General features: G+C 36.5%; 1 protein-coding gene across 3 annotated transcripts in view; it reads right to left on the bottom strand.

Annotated features, from left to right (window-relative positions):
* Positions 1-696: 696 nt before the first annotated feature.
* Positions 697-19247, bottom strand: part of SMG1 (SMG1 nonsense mediated mRNA decay associated PI3K related kinase) — a 115799-nt gene continuing 97248 nt past the window's right edge. For all 3 annotated transcript variants that reach the window (XM_043977406.1, XM_043977411.1, XM_043977418.1), the window contains 12 exons: positions 18580-18730; positions 18283-18472; positions 17594-18063; positions 16665-16802; positions 15376-15528; positions 13274-13453; positions 11768-11995; positions 10702-10913; positions 10399-10505; positions 9684-9863; positions 9482-9588; positions 697-5481 (listed from right to left, as the gene is read on the bottom strand). In XM_043977406.1, the coding sequence (XP_043833341.1) occupies positions 5404-5481; positions 9482-9588; positions 9684-9863; positions 10399-10505; positions 10702-10913; positions 11768-11995; positions 13274-13453; positions 15376-15528; positions 16665-16802; positions 17594-18063; positions 18283-18472; positions 18580-18730 (2194 nt within the window). In that variant the 3' untranslated portion in view covers positions 697-5403. The remainder of the gene's footprint in view (positions 5482-9481; positions 9589-9683; positions 9864-10398; positions 10506-10701; positions 10914-11767; positions 11996-13273; positions 13454-15375; positions 15529-16664; positions 16803-17593; positions 18064-18282; positions 18473-18579; positions 18731-19247) is intronic.

Genomic DNA, 19247 nt, shown 5'->3' with positions numbered 1-19247 from the left:
AAGCATACTTCTTTTTGAGGGATGGGCAGAACTCAAGACTGGCAGGTTGTTGGGGAATATTGGAGTTTGTATATGTAAGGTGGAATACTTTCGACTAAAGTTAAGCTCCTCAAAAAAGGAATTGAGGATGAAGTAGAATAATTGATGTGAGAATACTTTTTTCTCTCTCCCACAGAACTGCAGGAATGTATTTTTATTTTGCAAATCCTGCCTTAAGAAGGAAGATGCTTTAGGTCAGGTATGGCCTGAAGCCATAAATACCCATGGTAAGACAAAACAGCACCGTTTGGTGCTTTATGGAGTATTATCCATATTGTAGAGCTCTTCCTATGCATTTATTCCATATTCACAGCCTTACGATTATATAGGTAAGGTTGTCTGAGTTTTGCAATAAGTTTTTCCCCTTTTACTACTCTTCCCATTAGCATAGTTTGGGGATTTTTTAAAGGGGGGGGGAACCCTACAGAGGAAACAGGTTTAATTATAAACAGAAAAAAATGGATTAGATCTTCAATTAAATTCTATTTTACTTAAAACACATGCTTCATACTTTAGATTCTTTTCCCAAGACGTTTTTGGCTTTTGTAATATAAACAGATGGGAGGTTGTGTTCATTTTTTACTTTGAAAAGTGCCAAAACATAACAGCACAAACATACCAACAGACTTTACAAATTAAGCTGATAAGCCATCCATCTAATTTTGGAGTAAATTTTATTTTGAAACTAGTATGGTAGGATTTGGGGGAAAAACCAAAACATCAAACTCAAAATGAAGCGATTCAATTGGAGCAATGAAACCACAATTTCTCTGTATGACTTAAAGGTTTTTCAGTTTTGCAACCATACTAAACTTCTTTTGAAGTGAAAATTCTTTTATCCAATTTGATAAACATATACCTTTAGACATTGAAAAAATTGAGAAACCTTGGTTGGGGTTAACAATTGTCTATTATAGAGCTATAGGAAGATAAGCCTCTTTATATTTAGTGTTAGGGCTATAAATCATTTTTAGCAGTGCACTTTGATCAATAAATTGAGAATTTAACATTAGCCCAGTTGAGTTTAAACCTTTATTTCTTGAAAAAGGTATTTTATACAATCTTTGCCATGTTGATGCAATGTATGCCAAAGTATGCTTGTAAATTTTTTTCCAAAAGATGCATTATCAACATTTTCAGGAAGCTGGTGTGACACACTCACAAAATTATATCCATTGGGGAGGCAATACAACCTTTGTACAGAGCAGCCACTTCCTTTTATACAGTTCTGTTAGGAAAAAGGAAGATTCATTTAAAATTATTTGCCCTCACAATAGTGGTGGAGAAATTATTCATATCACATATTCTAATTACCATTACAAGTGGTAGAGAAACAAAGGTGTTTTATACCAGAAAAAAGTAATGGACAAGGGACATAAATTGTTGAACAAAGCATTTGAGGTTTGAATGTTGTGAAAATATGCTTATATTTAATCACTGTTTTTTAAAAAATAAAAACAAAGCATCTTTCCACAAGTCTACACATCTGATCAACATGCAATTCTTTACTATTTACCACTTTTGAAAATACATCTAACAATTGCATTACATTTTTACATTATTAGTACAAGTTTTTCCTTAATAAACCCACACAATTATGTATGGAAAACCAATTGATCTATAGTCTGCTTGTTCTATAATCCGCCCTTTTTAATGAAGATTATCTTGGCCAGGGCCAAGTGTTCTCCTTCACTTTCTGTTAATGAAATTGAAATGTTGTTATTCCTAATCCAGGTATAAGGAGCAGGAAAAGTGCAACAAATCCCACAAACTTCATAGTATGGTAAATTTCCTTTCCAACCTATCTCTTGAAAAAAATTGACCGTATCTAGATAAGCTACCATGTTGTTTTTGTCCTCAAAGGAGGTACTTTCTAATTCAAAACGTAAGCCACATTCTTTCACTGAATGTTAACAATATTCTACCTCCAAGGCCTAAGTAAACAAAATATCCTAATTTAATTTTATTGAATAATTTTATTTATTTCATGTAATAAACATTCAAGGGTAATAATAGTAAACAGTTGTCATTTTCTTTTGAATGAGTAGCTCAATTAGTCTTAAAGAAATTGGATGGATTGTAGTTTAAGAGGAGCACAGGAACCAGCTCCTTTTGTTTCGGTGCTGCTCAAATAAGCACTCTTCAAGAGTAATTACAAAAATGTTGAGAACTGAAAGGGGACGACTTTTCAGGGTTAAAGTACTGCCTATAACTTAAGAAGGGACTTAGATTGCACTTCTGTAATATTTGGCTGTACTCACACTGCCCTGCTTAGAAATGTAAATGGCTCTTTCCTTAAAATTTTACAGATCAGACCAACCCAACATTGGAGAAAAACCCTACAATGCAGATAACACAACACTGGGAAACCACTTAGAGTGTAACAAGAAGGTGGAGGAGAAATAGGGTTAAATTGGAGTGCTAGATGAGTTATCTTAAATTTCAGCCTTAAACTTTGGCATCTGAAACCTAATAAGGAATTTAAAACTTGGGTTGTGATAGTGGATCAACAGTTCAACCTATAATCTCAGTCTCTACACAGAAACGAAAACTATGCATGAAGACCAAAGAGCAAATCTAGAGACTCTTAATACTGTCATCCAAATAACCTAACCATCAAGAAAGTTCCATCTCGTGAACACAGTGGGATAAATACATTAAATAGGCCAGTGGAATCACCATTGGGACTCCACAAACTAGTATATCTCCAGAGCTTTTTCAGGCAAACATTTCTAAAACCAAAACCAAAAACCAAAAAGATGGCCAGGCAATTCCAATGACTTAGACAACATTCACAACACTGAAGATAATTGAGCCTTAAAAGAAAAATAGCTGCTTGGAGGTTGTCAACCTGAATCATTAAAAAAAAAAAATCCTTGTTTTCCATAGCTATTTTGTCTATTACTAAATATATAGCTGCTTCATCTTTACATTTTTCTACGAGCATGAAACCTATCTTTTTAACCTATGCCTGTCTTGAAAATACTGGTGAATATTCTTAGAGCAATCTAAAACTGCAAGGCCATTTGTCATTTAAATTCCATGAGGAAATCAAACTACTATGCAGTAAATGTCAACATACATTTGGAGTCACAAGTTAATGTTTCTGAAAACAAAACATTTCTTGTTTTGCTGTCATCATTCTTAAAGGTTAAAGGGCATGCACGGGTAATTTATTAGATGTGTATGGATGCTATATTTCATAGTAAAGATGTTTCACTTTATTAGCTGGGATAAAGTGCTAGGGCACCTGTGAAGTCTGATACTTCTTGGAATTTTCTATTAACCTTCCTTACTACAGAGGAAGCCATTCCCGAATATTACACATAAGGGCCAATGATGTGTTTTGGGTTTTTCATTCTGATAATATAAAGAATATCTCTGAAAAGCAGCTTCAGTTTTGGATTCTAAGAGGTACCTGTGAGATGAAATAAATTCTCACAGTTTCTAGAAAACAGCAGCATGCAAAATGCATTATGGCATTACTATTCCAGCTTAAGTTGTTTTATTAAAATAAGGTTCATTATAAACAAAGTAAAAAAATGTGATAGGATCTTTTGTTAGGCACGTGGATATTCAAATGCCATCTTTCTTGCAATACATGGCAAAGTGTTAAGAAGGCATCTATAATGAAACACTATATCATGGGGATCAAGAAATCAAGAGTAATGAAGCAATCAGAAAATACAAAAAGCTCTTACATATATGGAATTTTTCTCAACACTTCAAGTTTGTGAAAACTGGTAAGTGAACTCTGTCCAAAAATTTACCATGGTTTTAAAACTCTACTGGAAGTCAGGTTTTAATCTTGTTTTGCTTTTTTGCTAATAACGTGATTTGAAAATTTCTGTTCCAGCCAGGATTCTGGTTTACTGAATAAGACTTCAGTATCAAAATGCAATGCTAAATTTAAGGAAACTTTGATCATCAGTTCACTGTCATGTATTACTGAACAGTAAACTATTAAAGTCATGCTATCAAGTAAAATACTCCACACACAACTTTAATAATTTAACTGAACAAAATGTTGGTGGTTCCTCTTACTAATGTTGTATGTAAAAGTCCTAATATACCATATGAACTAAAGAATTTTAATTTTGCAAATTAAAAGTATCAAATGAGGAAACTGAATTAAAAAAATCATATCACTCTACCTCCACCAGAACATCACTTTATTGTTTCTGTCATCAACAATGTAAAACTCTACTAGATATTCTATCCTGGTTTTTAAAAAAGGTAAAAGATTACACTGGATTGACTACTCTTTGTGAAAGAAACTACAGCAATCACGGTAGAATGAGCTTTGTGGGAAAATTTTGAATGACTCGCCCTTCCCACCCCCCATATGTACTCTGCAACAGCAGAGAGAAGTGTACATTAAATCAAATGCCTGTTAGATTAATTACTTTTAAATGCACAGTGACAATTTGGGAAACTGTACATGATAGAATCACAGAAATGACAACTAGAATTACATTTTGTATGTGATCATTCAACCTTTAAGTAATCCTTGAATTTTCAATGTTTTCAGTGCTTTTGGAGAAATTTTCATTTATCAAAAAGAATCTAGGTTAACGGTATTGAGACTGAAGTACGTGAAATACAAGGATTGAAATAAAAGTTTATTTGAAATAAGGCTAATCTACTAGACTAGGCAAAAGGGGAAAAAGAAGGGTGGGCAGGGGAGGAAGGGGTGGGGCAGGGAAAGAAGGAGCAAGGAAAAGGCCAGGGGAAGGGAGAAACCCAGACTTCTTCATTTTAGAAGTTCTTCCATTGCAGTGTATCTCATACAGCTCTCTGCTTTCAGTCCATTTCTGAAGTTCATTTTGCGTAGCCTTTTTTTTTTCCTTTAAACTTACTGGTCAACCCAACCAGTACTGCTGCCACACAACAAGTGTAACACAAGAATCTGAATGCATCAAATCTTCCTTTGCTGTGATTTCTTCATGGCCCCAGTTTTCTGTTTCTCTTTGAACGGGCTTTGGTATTTCCTGGATTGTACACACAGGGTCAGGTGGAATGGAGTTCCAAATCACTCTGCGCTCTGTAGCATTCGGATTTCTTTCTGCAGCTAACCTCCTGACACGTTTGCAGCTGTTCCGTAGCAGAAAGACAATCGTGGTGTTCAGGCGGTGAACTTTCACCCTTGACCCTGGGGTTGCAGACCATTGTGTTTAGCGTATCCCTGAGTGCAGCTATCCTGCAGGATTCACTTCCTAGTGCACCGAGATTTCCTAGGTTTCCTCAGATTAAGCCCCAGTATGCATCACCACCGACTGTGGTGTGGCTATGGATGCCTGAGGCCGAGTTGATTCTGGTGGATGTCTGACCTCACTTAACCAGACTGATCTGCGGTCTTCCCATTCATACCCAGGCTGTCCAACCTTCATACAGCTGAGCCAAGTTATCTAGATTAGTTGCTTCCTTAATCACATAGTCAACCTGTAAAACAAGCAAAGCAACAAATGTTTAAAACTATAACAATTTAAAAAATAGATAAGCTGGTTTGGGAATAGAGATGGCAAAGCAGATTGTGATTCCCAAAGGAGGCAGCAGTTTAGATGACTTACTTAAAACTTGCAAAAGCAACTGATATATTTAGAAATTATAAGGCAAACTCTTTAAGGAGAGTGAATTCTAGGAGGGATCCTTACTATGTTACAGGTTTAAAAACTTATTTGTTGTTAAAGGTGTGCTTCGGGTATAGTGCAAAGAGTATTTCATTTGGAGTCAAAACTAGGTTCTAATCCACAAGTCTGCAATTTAAGTAAGTTGCTTATCAATAGATTGAGAGAGCTGGACTTATGATCTCCGAGGGCTTTCTCATTCGAAACTTATGATCCTATAAATGTAAAACAAATAGAGCAAGGTCCACACATGTAAAATGTGAAAAATTAGAAGTTTCCTTATGTCTAATTCCTTAAGTTACAAATTTATTGATATTATGGGATGCTATAGCATTACTTCTTATAGCCAAAGATATATCTGAAAAAGCTTAAGTATACACAAAATCCTCTCCAAGTTAATTTCTTCATCTGTAAAAATGACACATTAACTATTCTAATAGAAAACTTAGACAAAACCCAGTTATTCACAACATCCCTTCCATTAAACTAGTAAGACAATTTCAAGGTATGTAGGTGGAAACATCTTTTTGTTTGACAAGCTGGGGAAAAACAGGCACCTGTACAAGAGCTGGGATAGATATTCCCCAATGTCTTATGCAGTGCATAAAGCACAGTCTGTTAGGACACTGGGAGGCTTCTGATTATAGAGATCCCTTAAGCCTGAAAACATTACCCTTCAAAGATTTTAAGAATTCAGCCTTTCTAAATCAAGGAACACACTCAAAATTTCTAATTTTTAAGCCTGGATCATTAGTAATCAGGGTCTTTGTTCAGCATGACAGTTTCAAAATACATTTACTAGGCATTTGCTATCTGCCAGGCACTGTGTTAAGTGCTGTGGTTTCAAAGATAGGCCAGGTAGTGGGGGTGGGTAGAAGAGAAAGGGAGGGAAGATGATGGAGGACTAGGAAAGGCCTTCATAGAAAATAGGCTTTTAGTTGAGACCTCAGGAAAGCCAGCAGTAGGTGGAGGTGAGGAAAGGCACATTCCAGTCATGAGGATCAGCCAGTGAGAGAAGTATGGAATTAGGAAATGGAGTGTTGTATTTAAGGAGCAGCAAGGCCAGTGTTATTGGATCAGAGTATGTGGCAAGGAGTAAATTATAAGGCAACTGGAAAGGTAGGAAGGAGCCATATTGTGAAGGGCTTTAAGAGTTAAACTGAGGAATCTGAGTTTGACAGTGGAGATAACAGACTAGTGGAATTTCCTGAGTAGTGAGTAGAAGAGGGACATGGTCAGATCTGTGTTTTAGGAAGACCACTTTGGCAGCTGAGTGGAAGACGGACTAGAATGGGTAAAGAATTCAGGCAAAGAGACCAACATGAATGCTAGTGGAATAATTGAGGAATGAAGTCTCATTTTTTTTTTCCCTTTTGCGAGGCAATGAGGGTTAAGTGACTTGCCCAGGGTCACATAGCTAGTAAATGTCAAGTGTCTGAGGCCGGATTTGAACTCGGATCCTTCTCTATCCACTGTACTGCCTAGCTGTCCCTGGAAGTCTCAATTTCAAGGAGGGAAAGGATTTCTAGAAATGGATAATGTAAAAACTGTCTTTGAAATAATGAACAATGTTGATAGTTTCTCCCTGGAATCCTAATTCATGTTGTATTTAAACTTAATGAACATAATCCTATAAAGCATTTCAAGATAACTATTCTTGGACTTATTGGTCCTTCAAGCAACAAGATGGCACACTAGACATTTTCTCTGATCCCTACAACATCTCAGAAACCCGTTCAAAACAAATTATGCTTCAAAGATAAAGCAATTTCAGTTGTCTCTATCATCTAGGACAACCAGAATCCAAAGGAAGGTTTAAAAAAAAAGAGACACAAAAACCCAGGAACTGATACTCACTGACCCTGAGCTCACTTGGCACCCCCCCTCCCTTCCCATGCTATTGTCACTGAGGCTGTACTAGGAGATTCAAGGACTCGACATGGGCTTACATCAAAACCCACTCCTGCAACCCCCATTCCCCTCTCCCTCTTCTTGGTACCGTAGAGAACCCAGCTCTAGAACTTAAACAAACTGCTTGACAACCAGCCTGGCCACAAACCTTCAGAAATAAAAGCTCATTGGGGATAAACCAGAAGCAACAGTGCTGCAAAGCTCTGAACTGTCTGTAGCAGGAAAAGCAGGCTTTGAACTGGCAGTGCCAGGCCAAATAAGTGAGAGAAAGTGGAGACAGGTCACTACTATGCTCTGTGTGTGTGTTTGTTCGAAAGTGCATGCGCTGTGTAGCACTCCACCAAGCCCAATAGCAAGAACACACTATGCAGCAGGGGCCAGTTCTGATCACCCAAAAGTCAGGGCAGAGACCTAGTTGGTGAATGAACCCTGAATTACCTAGTATGGGAAGAGGTTGAGATGATTTGAGATCCAGCCTCTAAAGAAACCACAATGGTGACAAGACAGGAAACAAGTGATAAGGAAAATAAGGGGATGGGGGAGGGTAGGGAGAACAGAAAGATTGAAAGTACCAAATATTTCAGGAAGGAGAAAACTGTGAACACAAACATAAATCAATTGGAAAAAAAAGTAACAAAAGAAGGAAGTATGACCTCCAGATCTAGTAAATAAGTTCAAGATAAGCATTCTTGAGTCAAAGCTCAACAGGGCTCCAACCCCCTTTATTTTATAAATGAGGAAACTGAGGCCCCAAATGACTCAACTTCAGGAACAGAATTGGTAGCAGAACCAGAATTCAACTTTAATTCTACCAAATCCAGCACTCTTTCCATTACACCATACTGTAGTCTCCCCACTATCCTGCCAAGGACCATCACTAAATAATAACTAATCTCTTAAGGATACTGTTCTAGGATCCTAGATCTAGAGCTGGAAATAAACCTCAGACCATCTAGTCAAATCCCTTCATTTTATAGATGATGAACCCGAAGCCCCAGGGAGGTCACATGACTTGCCCAAAGTCACATTTCTTAGTAAGATCAGAGGCAGAATTAGAATCCAGGTCTGCTGACCCTCCCCCCCCCAATCACTATTATCTCTTTAGTATCATGATGCCTCTACGTACATTTCTCTCCACCACAATGTTTGAAGAGTAGTTGTTTTTAAAATAAGAATATGAGAAAAGTAAGTATATTTTTATATGGCAAGTTGGCATAGTATAATATATGATATACCTAATTCAGCAACATACCAAGCACAGTGCCACTGGGCTCAGCTTCTAACTCACATACTGCACTTTTAAAAGACCAATACAGCTAGGTTATTGATGAAAACACTTCATAGGCACAACAACATGTTATCTGCTACCAATATGAATTTCTGTCTAGTGGGATTAGGCGGATACCATTGTTTTGAAATATTAATCATCACTCTAGGCATTCAAGAAAATCCTTTTGGAAATGCAAAAATGAAAGAAAAAAAAGGGGGGGCGTGGTGTGACAGTTTAATTTAACTCCTCAGTAGTACAGATGAGAAAGTGGGAAAGTACTTTTTCATCATTTTGAGCCAGGCAGTTAAAAATCATATTGATTTATAATATTACCCTACGGTGTCAACTGCTTATAGACATTTGATACCAGTTCTGTGGACTTATATAGGTGCTCAATAAATACTTTTGGACAGAAGACATAAAACTCTATTTTCCCAGCCATATCACAATTTTTGCCCCCCCCCCCTTTAAAGTGAGGCAATTGGGGTTAAGTGACTTGGTCCAGGGTCACACAGCTAGTAAGTGCCAAGTGTCTGAGGCTGGATTTGAACTCAGGTACTCCTGACTCCAGGGCCAGTGCTCTATCTACCGTGCCACCTAGCTGCCCCATTTTTTGCTTATTTTTAAGAGTCACCTGTTCAGCAACAGACATCCTCCTGTTAGGATCAACATCTCGGCCCTCTAACTTGGCTTTGACCCTCTTCCACACACTCACTGCATATGAGTTTCTTTCTTGCACAGCTGAAAAAAGAAATGAAATCACAGAGATTCAAACCACCATTTTAAAAATAGAGAATTAAAGTACACCAAAAGAGAACGTTATCAAAACTAATTACCTTTTCCAGTTTTAGGATCTCTGACTGCCTTTTTAGGACTACAAGCAACACTCTTGCCTGTTCCTGGAACTGTGCTTGGTGGAGTATCTGCTGATGTAGCAAGATTTTTCTGAATCGCCTTTCTTGCATTCTGTGACATAACATCAGGCTGAGTCTTCTGGCCAGTGTTGCTTCGTACTGCTGTAAAGATGAGAGTTGATACTATTATTTAAATGGAATGAACAAAACTTTTCAGCTGATAAGAACTAAGGAATTTGGCCTCAATGTCTTCTTTCCACTCCCTATTATTAATACAATTACACTCTAAACTTTAAAAAGTATATTTGGCATGATTTTCACACTTTTGTGTTTGTTTTTTTTTTTTTTTTGCGAGGCAATTGGGGTCGTGACTTGTCCAGGGTCACACTGTTAGTGTCAAGTATCTGAGACTAGATTTGACCTCAGGCCTTCCTGACTCCAGGGCTGGTGCTTTATCCACTGTACCACCAAGTGCACCCATTTTCATACTCTAAAAGTTGGTTTGGCTGCCCATTTCCTACAAAGGGTTGCTAAACATATTATATTATATATATAATATTATATATATTATATTGCACATATTATATTATGCAAGCTTGCCACATTACTATTAAGAAAATTTATTTAGCAAGTTCTTAGTTCAAAATATGTGATTTCATCCTTTTCCTCTTCTTTCTCCCCAAAAACAAAGGAATACCTGCAGCGAAGGTTGGCTGATAGGTAGCAGAAGATGTTGGACTTGAACATTCATTTGTTGCATCTGTGACTAGGGGTGATGCAAAACTCACTAGATTATTGTAGATGCTGAAAGATAACAAAAATGCAAATTCATAAAATCTATGTTTGGAGCAAGTTTTAAATATGGAAAATCTCAAAATTATTTAGACTATATCTTGATGAAGTAAAAAATGTTTTAATTTGAATTTAAAGAGGACCAGATAAATTATATAAGGTTTGCTTACATTTTTACTTTGGTCAGCAACTGAGAAACCATTCTTACCTCTGACTTTGCGTTTTCAGCTCTTTCAAGGTAGGAGTTATTTCTTGCAGCATTTCAACATGTTCCTGACTGCGAACTTGACCCATAGCCTGAACTAATGTAAACAACACTGTTTGAATGTTGTCTTGCCATGACTTATATTCCCCTAAGAACTGCCTGACACTGTTCTCATAAGGAACATCATCACCATCCGCCAGTGCAGCTTCTTCATCCTGGAATGAAAACATTAAGGAATATTTTTATCGTGCCATTAAAGAGAATCTTTTTCTTAAAGGTCTTAATATAAAGCAATGCATTTCTTAAAAGTTGTTTTTCTTAGCTAAAAAAGAATTTACGAAGTAGCCTTTACAGTCCAGGAGATGGCTTAAAATTTATTCCTAGTAGAAAACAAAAAAGTTTACTTAAAAATATAACACAAGATACAATTTAGTGAAGGATATGTCATTCAAGGACAGCTAGCAGACACAGTGGATAAATGGCCGGTCGGTCCAGAAGCAGTCAGGAAGACTCATCTTCCTGAGTTCAAATTTAGCCTCAAACACTTAACTAGCTGGGGGATCCTGGGCAAGTCAGTTTCCTCATCTGTACAATGAGTTGAATAAGGAAATGGCAAATCACTCCAGTATTTTTGCCCAGAAAAGAAATTAGGGGTCAACAAATTACAGCCCACAGGCCAAGTATGGACCAAATCCAAAAAAGCTGTATTTTAAAAAATGCAAAAACCATCCTTAGTTCACTGGTTATTAAAAAACAGGCAGGCTAGATTTGACCCATGGGGGGTGTAGTTAGTCCTTGAGGGCAGGTGTTTCTCACACCTGGCAGGTAGTCAATAAATAGCTGATGAATGGAGAGTTAAACAGATCTTCTCTAAGCTTCCCAACTCTTTGAATCTTCTAGAATCTGTTCGATGGTTCCTTAGTATTATAGTATTCTTCCAAGCCACAAAAGGAGAAAAAAAATATTAACATTTCATGTGAAAAGAAATGTCTTATTTAAGCTTATTTAAAATATGGAATAGGTTTTGTTTTAAAACCCCCAAAATTCAGTATCATGTCTTCAGTCTTACCTTGGCCATTGCTTTTAATAAATGCTTGACATCTCCAAGTTGCCTGTTGTGACCAGTGAGAACTGTCTTAATGTTATCAACCAAGTTCTGAATTGTTTCACAGACAGTTTCTATCTGTTGCTCTTTCTCTGTCTGAACTACCCTTTGAGTAGACATGTCCTGACTCAGTTGTTTGTGTGCTGACAAAAGCCACTCAGAGCTGCCGATAGCATGTTCAAGATTAGTACCCTAAAGAAAAAAAACATTATTTTAAGAATCAATTGATAAAATTACAAAAAAGGAAAATAATAAATGTTGAAGAAGCTGTGGAAAAATTGGAACACTAATGCATTGTTGGTGGAGCTGTGAACTGATCCAACCATTCTGGAGAGCAATTTGGAATTATGTCCAAAGAGCTATAAAGCTGTGAATACCCTTTGACCCAGCAATACCACTTTTGGGTCTTTTTCCCAAAGAGATCATGGAAAGGGGAGAGGGACCCACATGTACAAAAATATTTATAGCTGCTCTTTACGTGGTGGCAAGGAATTGGAAGTTGAGGGGATGCCCATCAATTGGGGAATGGCTGGACAAGTTGTGGCATATGAATACAATGGAATACTATTGTGCTGTAAGAAATGATGAGCAGGAGTTCAGAGAAACCTGGAGGGTCTTGCGTGGGCTGATGATGAGTGTGATGAGCAGAACCAGAAGAACATTGTACACAGTATCATCGACATTGTGTGTTGATACATTGTGATAGACTTGACTCTTCTCACTAATGCAATGGTACAGAAGAGTTCCAGGGAACTCATGATAGAAGAGGGTCTCCAAATCCAGGGAAAAAAAAAAAAAGAACTGTGGAGTATAGATGCTGAATGAACCATACTATTTCTTTTGTTTTTGGTGCTGTTGTTTTTCTATTTTGAGGTTTTTCATCATTGCTCTGATTATTCTCTTATAACATGACTAATGCAGAAATATGTTTAATGTTATTATGTGTGTGTGTGTATAAAAAAATAAACAAAAATAACCTATATCAGATTATCTGCTGTCTAGGGGAGGGGGGAGGGAGAAAAATCTGAAATTGGAAAGCTTGTATAAACAAAAGTTGAGAACTATTTTTACATGTAACGGGAAAAAATACTTTATTAAAAAAAATCAATTGAAATAAAAATGTCTTTTATCATCACAATTAAAAAGCAATTTTGACAACTGTCTAATTGCACTATGTTGGGGTACACTGTTCAAATGGAAACATAAATTATGACTATCTAATCACACACTAGGTAGCCCACTAAAAGAATGCCCAAATTTCAGCACTGTACCTATTATTTATGGTCAGTAATAAATATCCAAATTTACCACTTGGTGCATTAAAAAAACAAGATCTATGTAAAGGAATACATAATTTGTAACAGGTATAATTGGAAATAGCAAAACTTGTGGCTCCAATAATTAGTTAATTAACTTGGGAATACAGCTTTGACAGAATTAATTTTTCCATTCTTAAAATTCAACACTTACCACTCTTTGCAGTAAACGAAGCTCTAACTCAGAGACTGAACTGTTAAACTGTGAAGCAAATGAACACATTTGCTGACAGCGTTTGATAAGTTCAAATAATGAAGCATCAAGGTTTAAGGCTTCTGCAGTTCTAGTTCGTAAACTTTCAAAATGAATAATATTGCTGCAGAGGAAAGTTACCTATGAAGCAAAAAAAGTGGCTATAAGTGAATATAAATAAATTAACAAGATTAAAAAGCCTGGATTACCTGACAAAAAGTTAGAATCTCACAAAAAGGATCTTTTTTTTAAAGGAGAAATACCATAGAAATATTTATCTTTGTAGGCAGAAGCTACTGAGAGAAGTATGGGCAACTAGGTGGCACAGTGGACAGATAGCATCAGGTTTGGATCCTGGAAAGACCTGAATTCAAATCAAGTCTCAGCCACTTACTAGCTGTGTGACTCTGGGTAAGTCACTTAACCCCAAATGCCTCAGTTTCCTCATTTGTAAAATGAGTTGGAGAAGGAAATGGCAAGCCACTCCAGTATATTTGCCAAAAAAACCCTAATGGGGTCACAAAGAGTTGGACACCACTGAACAAAAATGGGATGAAGTATCAGCTCATCTCCAATTTCTTTAACGTTCACATTAAACAAGAAAATTTAGAATTGGTGATCATTCCAAATAAGGTCAAAAGAATTAAATACTTTATGTCAGACATCTTTTGGTAAAATTTTTAGTGGCTGTAAATAAGCTTTTGAAAGAAAAGATTATTTCTTAGAGCAGAAATTCACAAAAGCATAGATTTAGGGGTAGAAAGTCTCCCTCTAAAGGTCACCTAGTCTAAACCCATTATTTTATAAATGACCACACTGAAGCCAGAGAGATGAAGCACCCTACAAAATAATTTGAATTCAGATCTTCCATTCATCTAACAATCTTCTATTTTCATTTTTAATGCTCTAATACTTTAGTCTAGCCTCCTTTTCTTCAATCTATAGCCCACCACCATGATCTTCCTGGTTCAAATGCTAGCTGGGACAGTTTGGTTCATGATAAATTCCTGCCAGACAAAATTGCATTTTAAAGTCAATTAGAGGACAGAGAGTCTACTTCTACAAATGCCTACAGAAGCTAAAGTGTAGTAGTAGTAGGAGGAAGGTCCTCTTGCTTGCTTTAAGTGTGGGCATCTGCTATACAGGTTACTATTCATAGAGAAATACAGGCCACAAATATAATAGAAAAAAAGTAATGGGAAACTGATTTAAATGAGTTTAGCTTCTAAAAGATAAGTAGGCAAAAGAAAAGAACAAAATTTTAAAGATACAAATAAAACAATCATTAAAAAACATTCAAAGTACCTAATAATCAAAGGAATATAAATTAAAAAACCTCTTAAGTACTACTCTCATCCATACAACACTGACAAAGACTGATACAAAATGTCAAAAATCAAAGATGGTAGGAATTTCAGACAAAAACAAACACTCATATGTTAGAAGTTAATTTTTGCTAAACGATTTGGCAAGACACTGCAAGAGTTTTTTTTTTTTTTAAATCATACCCTTTGACTTAGTAATTCTGCAACTGGAAATAGACCCTATATATTTATTAAGGTGAAAAGTTCTCTGATCAAAGATGTTTATAGAAACTTAGTACATTCCCTCTGAGATTCTCCATTTTAGCCTATAAAGCTTATTTAACACAGCTAGTAAGCATCTAGTGTCCGAGGCCGGATTTGAACTCAGGTTCTCCTGAATCCAGGGCTGGTGCTTTATCCACTGTGCCATCTAGCCACCCCGTCATTATAATTTGATAAAAATAAAATGGTTATATGAGAGAAAAAGTATCCCCAATATTGCAAAAGTTTGCATTTATTTAATAAATATGCACTATATTTGTGATTAATGACTTGTTAGCAGGGTGGGTAATGTATTTCACTGTTAAATTCTGACTGTGTACTTCTTCAACCTAAATGTTTATTAGCTCCACTTTCAGATGACTGGGGGAGATGGATACAGGGGTAAGACAATAACTCAAAAGATTTTTGTATTACATATCAAATTTGGAACTTCTCAAATATCACAGTGGAATACAAACAAAATGCAATTCAACATGCCTGACTTGCTCTTTGGCTTTCTTTAAGGACAAGATTCCTTCTTTCTGCAATTGTTGCTTCAAAATCTTGCAAGACTGGAGCCAATGCAGGATTGGCCCCACCTGCCCATTTCAAACGCTGTTCGATACTTGCTTCAAGTGCTGCTAGTTTCTCCTGGGGAAAAAAAAATTCCTTTAAAAATACCAATACAACTATCCCAAGAATAACAATAATGGTACTATACAGAACATACAAAACAAGATTTATCAATAAACATTTATTATGTGCCTCTGGAATATTGTACTAGGTGCTTAGGATGCTACAAAGTCTAGTTTGGGAGCCCCCAAAATATTTCTTATTAACTGTTTCAACATAATTGGTTTTCTTTTATTCCTATGTAGTTTATTTTATGCATTTAAAAACATTAGTGTGAGAAGGGGTCTATAGATTTTGTCAAACTGCCAAAGGGATCCATGACACAATAGAAGTTAAAAACCCCTGGTCTACATAGAGTCCCTGGCTTCACAGGAAGGTAGTATGAGGAAATGACAGGCAAAGATTACTGTAATACATAACATTACATAATAAGTAGAGATCAAACTTTACTTGGGCAAGAGAGGACAGAAGTAACATAACTAGATAGATACATAAGAATTATGATTCTGATAGAACAAATGGTCGACTAGAAGGAAAAGAACATAATCAAGAAGACCTGATAAGAGAATACTGTCAATAGTTTAAGTAGGTTCTAATGAGTACATAGAGTAGAAGTGGAGGGGCAGCTAGGTGGCACAGTGGATAGAGCACCGGCCCTGGAGTCAGGAGGACCCGAGTTCAAATCTGGTCTCAGACATTTGACACTTAACTAGCTCTGTGACCCTGGGCAAGTCACTTAATCCCAACACCCCCCCCCCCAATGGCAGTGGGTAACAATACAAGAGATATTGAAAAAAAAAATCAAAAGGATATGGTGATTAATTGGATATGAGAAGTGAGGGAGAGGAAGAATAAAAAATAACCTCATATGATCAAAAATATGCAAAAACTGAGGAAAGAAGGCATTACTGACAGAAATAGGGATGGAATCAAGACAATTACTGAATCATCTCAGAAGACAGTATTTCTGGTTCTTTCCCATGCTCAAATTTTACATATGAAGATAGTTCAACCATACAATAGAAAATATAGCTATCTTATACTTACTTGGTAAATAGGATATACTTGCTGATATACTTCAACATGGAGCATCTATTCATTTAATCATGGGTGAAATTACTATGTTTAGATACCCCAAGGTTGGCACAACATACCTGCACTGCTGCAATTGAAGTTTCAATCTGACTCAGTGTATGGAGTTTCTTTTTCATGCTGGTTAAAATAGCAGAACGAGGTGGAGGTGTAACTGACATGGCCTGAGGTCGACTAATAAGGAGATCTTCATGTTGCCACTATTTTGGGGAAGGAAAAAAGGAATTAAAAATTAACTGGGAATCCTTGTAAAAACTTTTAATTTTTTTTTTGGGGGGGGGGATAAAAACTGTTTTAAACAATCATGGTGACATAAGCATGTACTGGGTGAAATGACTCATATCTCAGGTGCACAAATCATTAAAGACAATGAACTGGGGCAGTTAGATGGCAGGAGTACCTGAGTTCAAATCCGGCCTCAGACACTTACTAGCTGTGTGACCCTGGGCAAGTCACTTAACCCCAATTGCCTCACCAAAAAATTAAAATAAAAAAAGACAATGAACTAAGGGCAAGACAATTTTTGATGGGCTTTACGTTTATGAGGCTCAAAACATGGCACTGACAATGTCTGGATGGTTTAATTAAAACTTCAAAACAAGTGAGCCATGTCATGACCCAATAGTGAACCTTGATAATGTAAAACAATAGGACTTAATGAAACAAAATTAAGACAAGACTCCTAACCCTTTCTTTTTTTTGTTGTTTTTTTTTTGCGGGGCAATGGGGGTTAAGTGACTTGCCCAGGGTCACACAGCTAGTAAGTGTCAAGTGTCTGAGGCCGGATTTGAACTCAGGTACTCCTGAATCCAGGGCCAGTGCTTTATCCACTGTGCCACCTAGCTGCCTGTAACCCTTTCTTCTGAACTGCTGGCTTAAATTTTGTGTCATTTATTTTGGGTAAATTAGTCCAAATTGCCAGGGACTGAAGGAAATCATAAAATTTCTGAAGCACTGTTTATGTGAACCTTTAAAACGTAATGTGATTTACCTGAAACATGGCAATATGCAGTTGTACTCTCTGGAGGCTTGTCTTACAGGACGAAATACTGGTTTCTAGTCTTCGAACCAAGTCATGTTTCTTCCAAGCAGTGTCATATGAACTGGCTAGAACTGTTGCCCTGTTCATGACCAGCTGAGAAAACTTTCCAATTTGGATGTTATGTTCCACTGCTTTCTTACACAAATCGTCAACTGAAACTTTGCTTTCAGCGCCGAAGTCTTTTGCTTCTACTTGAGCAATTATATCCACACCTAAAGCACTGATGAAACTGCAAAGGGTAAGCCCCAAGGCCTGGTTTGGGAGTCCAATTAGTAACTGTCTCACAAAGTCTGCTGTAAATGCCTTTATGGGCTTTGCCATTTGGTCTTCACTAAAACAAGAGTTTCTAAAAAGTGTTTTTACATTGACAATCTGTACAGGTCCATTTACAGTATTCTGGTCTTCAAGTGAACTTGACCCTAAAAAAAAAAATTTTCCACTGAATTTAAGAAAGTCAGGTGTCAAGGATAAACAGTGGTCAAAAACTGAAAATCAATTAAAAAAATAGGATGGTTGGTTATATAAAATATTAAATGAAAGTTCACAAAAACAAAAACAAACCCACATACCTACAACAGAAAGGGTTTATTTAGGACACAACCAAGTTCAACAATATTTTACAAGTACAAAATATTTACCTGACAATGTTTTGGAAAAAGTGCCACAGAGTCTGAAGAATTCTTTAATTGTCTGTAATCGTTTTAAAAAGAAAATTTCTTCCAGCACTTGCCGGTGATTATCATCATCAAAAAAATTAACTTGCGTACTCCTGGCTTCCCTTATAATGTCAATCTTACGCCAAGCTACAGGTATTTCCATCTTATTTAACTGTCAATTAAAAAAAGAAAAGTAATTTTATTACATTTTCCCTGTACATTCATTCACTCAAATATTTGCTGCATATATCTTATTCATAAAATAAATTTAACACTTACCTTTTCAATTAATAAGCCAAAAGCAGTTTCAACTTGGGCAAACATTCCATCAAAAGCAACTAAAAGCATTTGTCCAGCTGACATTTTGGGAGTTTCATCAACTGAACCATTCCTTGGTTGAATCAATTCACCATACTGAGCATGTAGTATCCTAATTAAAAGGGAAATTAAAACAGCTCAAGGACCTTTACTGTAACATTCACTCTAGCCAAAGCAGAAACTGATAAAATTTTATCAAAGACTTATTTCACATACACCATAACAATTAGAAAAGAAACTACACAACCAGATTACAAGTAAGTATACACAGAACAGAATGTTAAGTTCCTTGGAGTAGAGATTATTTCATTCTTTGTGTTTATATCCTCAATCCCTAGAATAACTCTTGGCACACATCTATTTGATGATGATTTTTCAGGAAAAAAATGGACAGGCTGGATTTTGCTATCCCACTGACTGACTGCAATGTTGCCTTGAGTTTTACAGAAGCAAAAGTATGAAGGTACCATAGAGGCTACCTAGTTCAGCCTGTCCCTAAATAGTAGTCCTTTCTATAATAGTCTAATTATTGGTCATCGTGTCTTTATGGGAAAAGAATGAGAAGGAAACCACTTCCTCCAGATTACCTTTTATGTAATATAATTATTTGTTTCTCAAGTCATTGCTAA

Source organism: Dromiciops gliroides, chromosome 1, assembly GCF_019393635.1.
Source record: "Dromiciops gliroides isolate mDroGli1 chromosome 1, mDroGli1.pri, whole genome shotgun sequence".
NCBI classification, from domain to species: Eukaryota; Metazoa; Chordata; class Mammalia; order Microbiotheria; family Microbiotheriidae; genus Dromiciops; species Dromiciops gliroides.
Note: the sequence above shows the minus strand (reverse complement) of the source record. Positions and strands in the feature narration are given on the sequence as shown.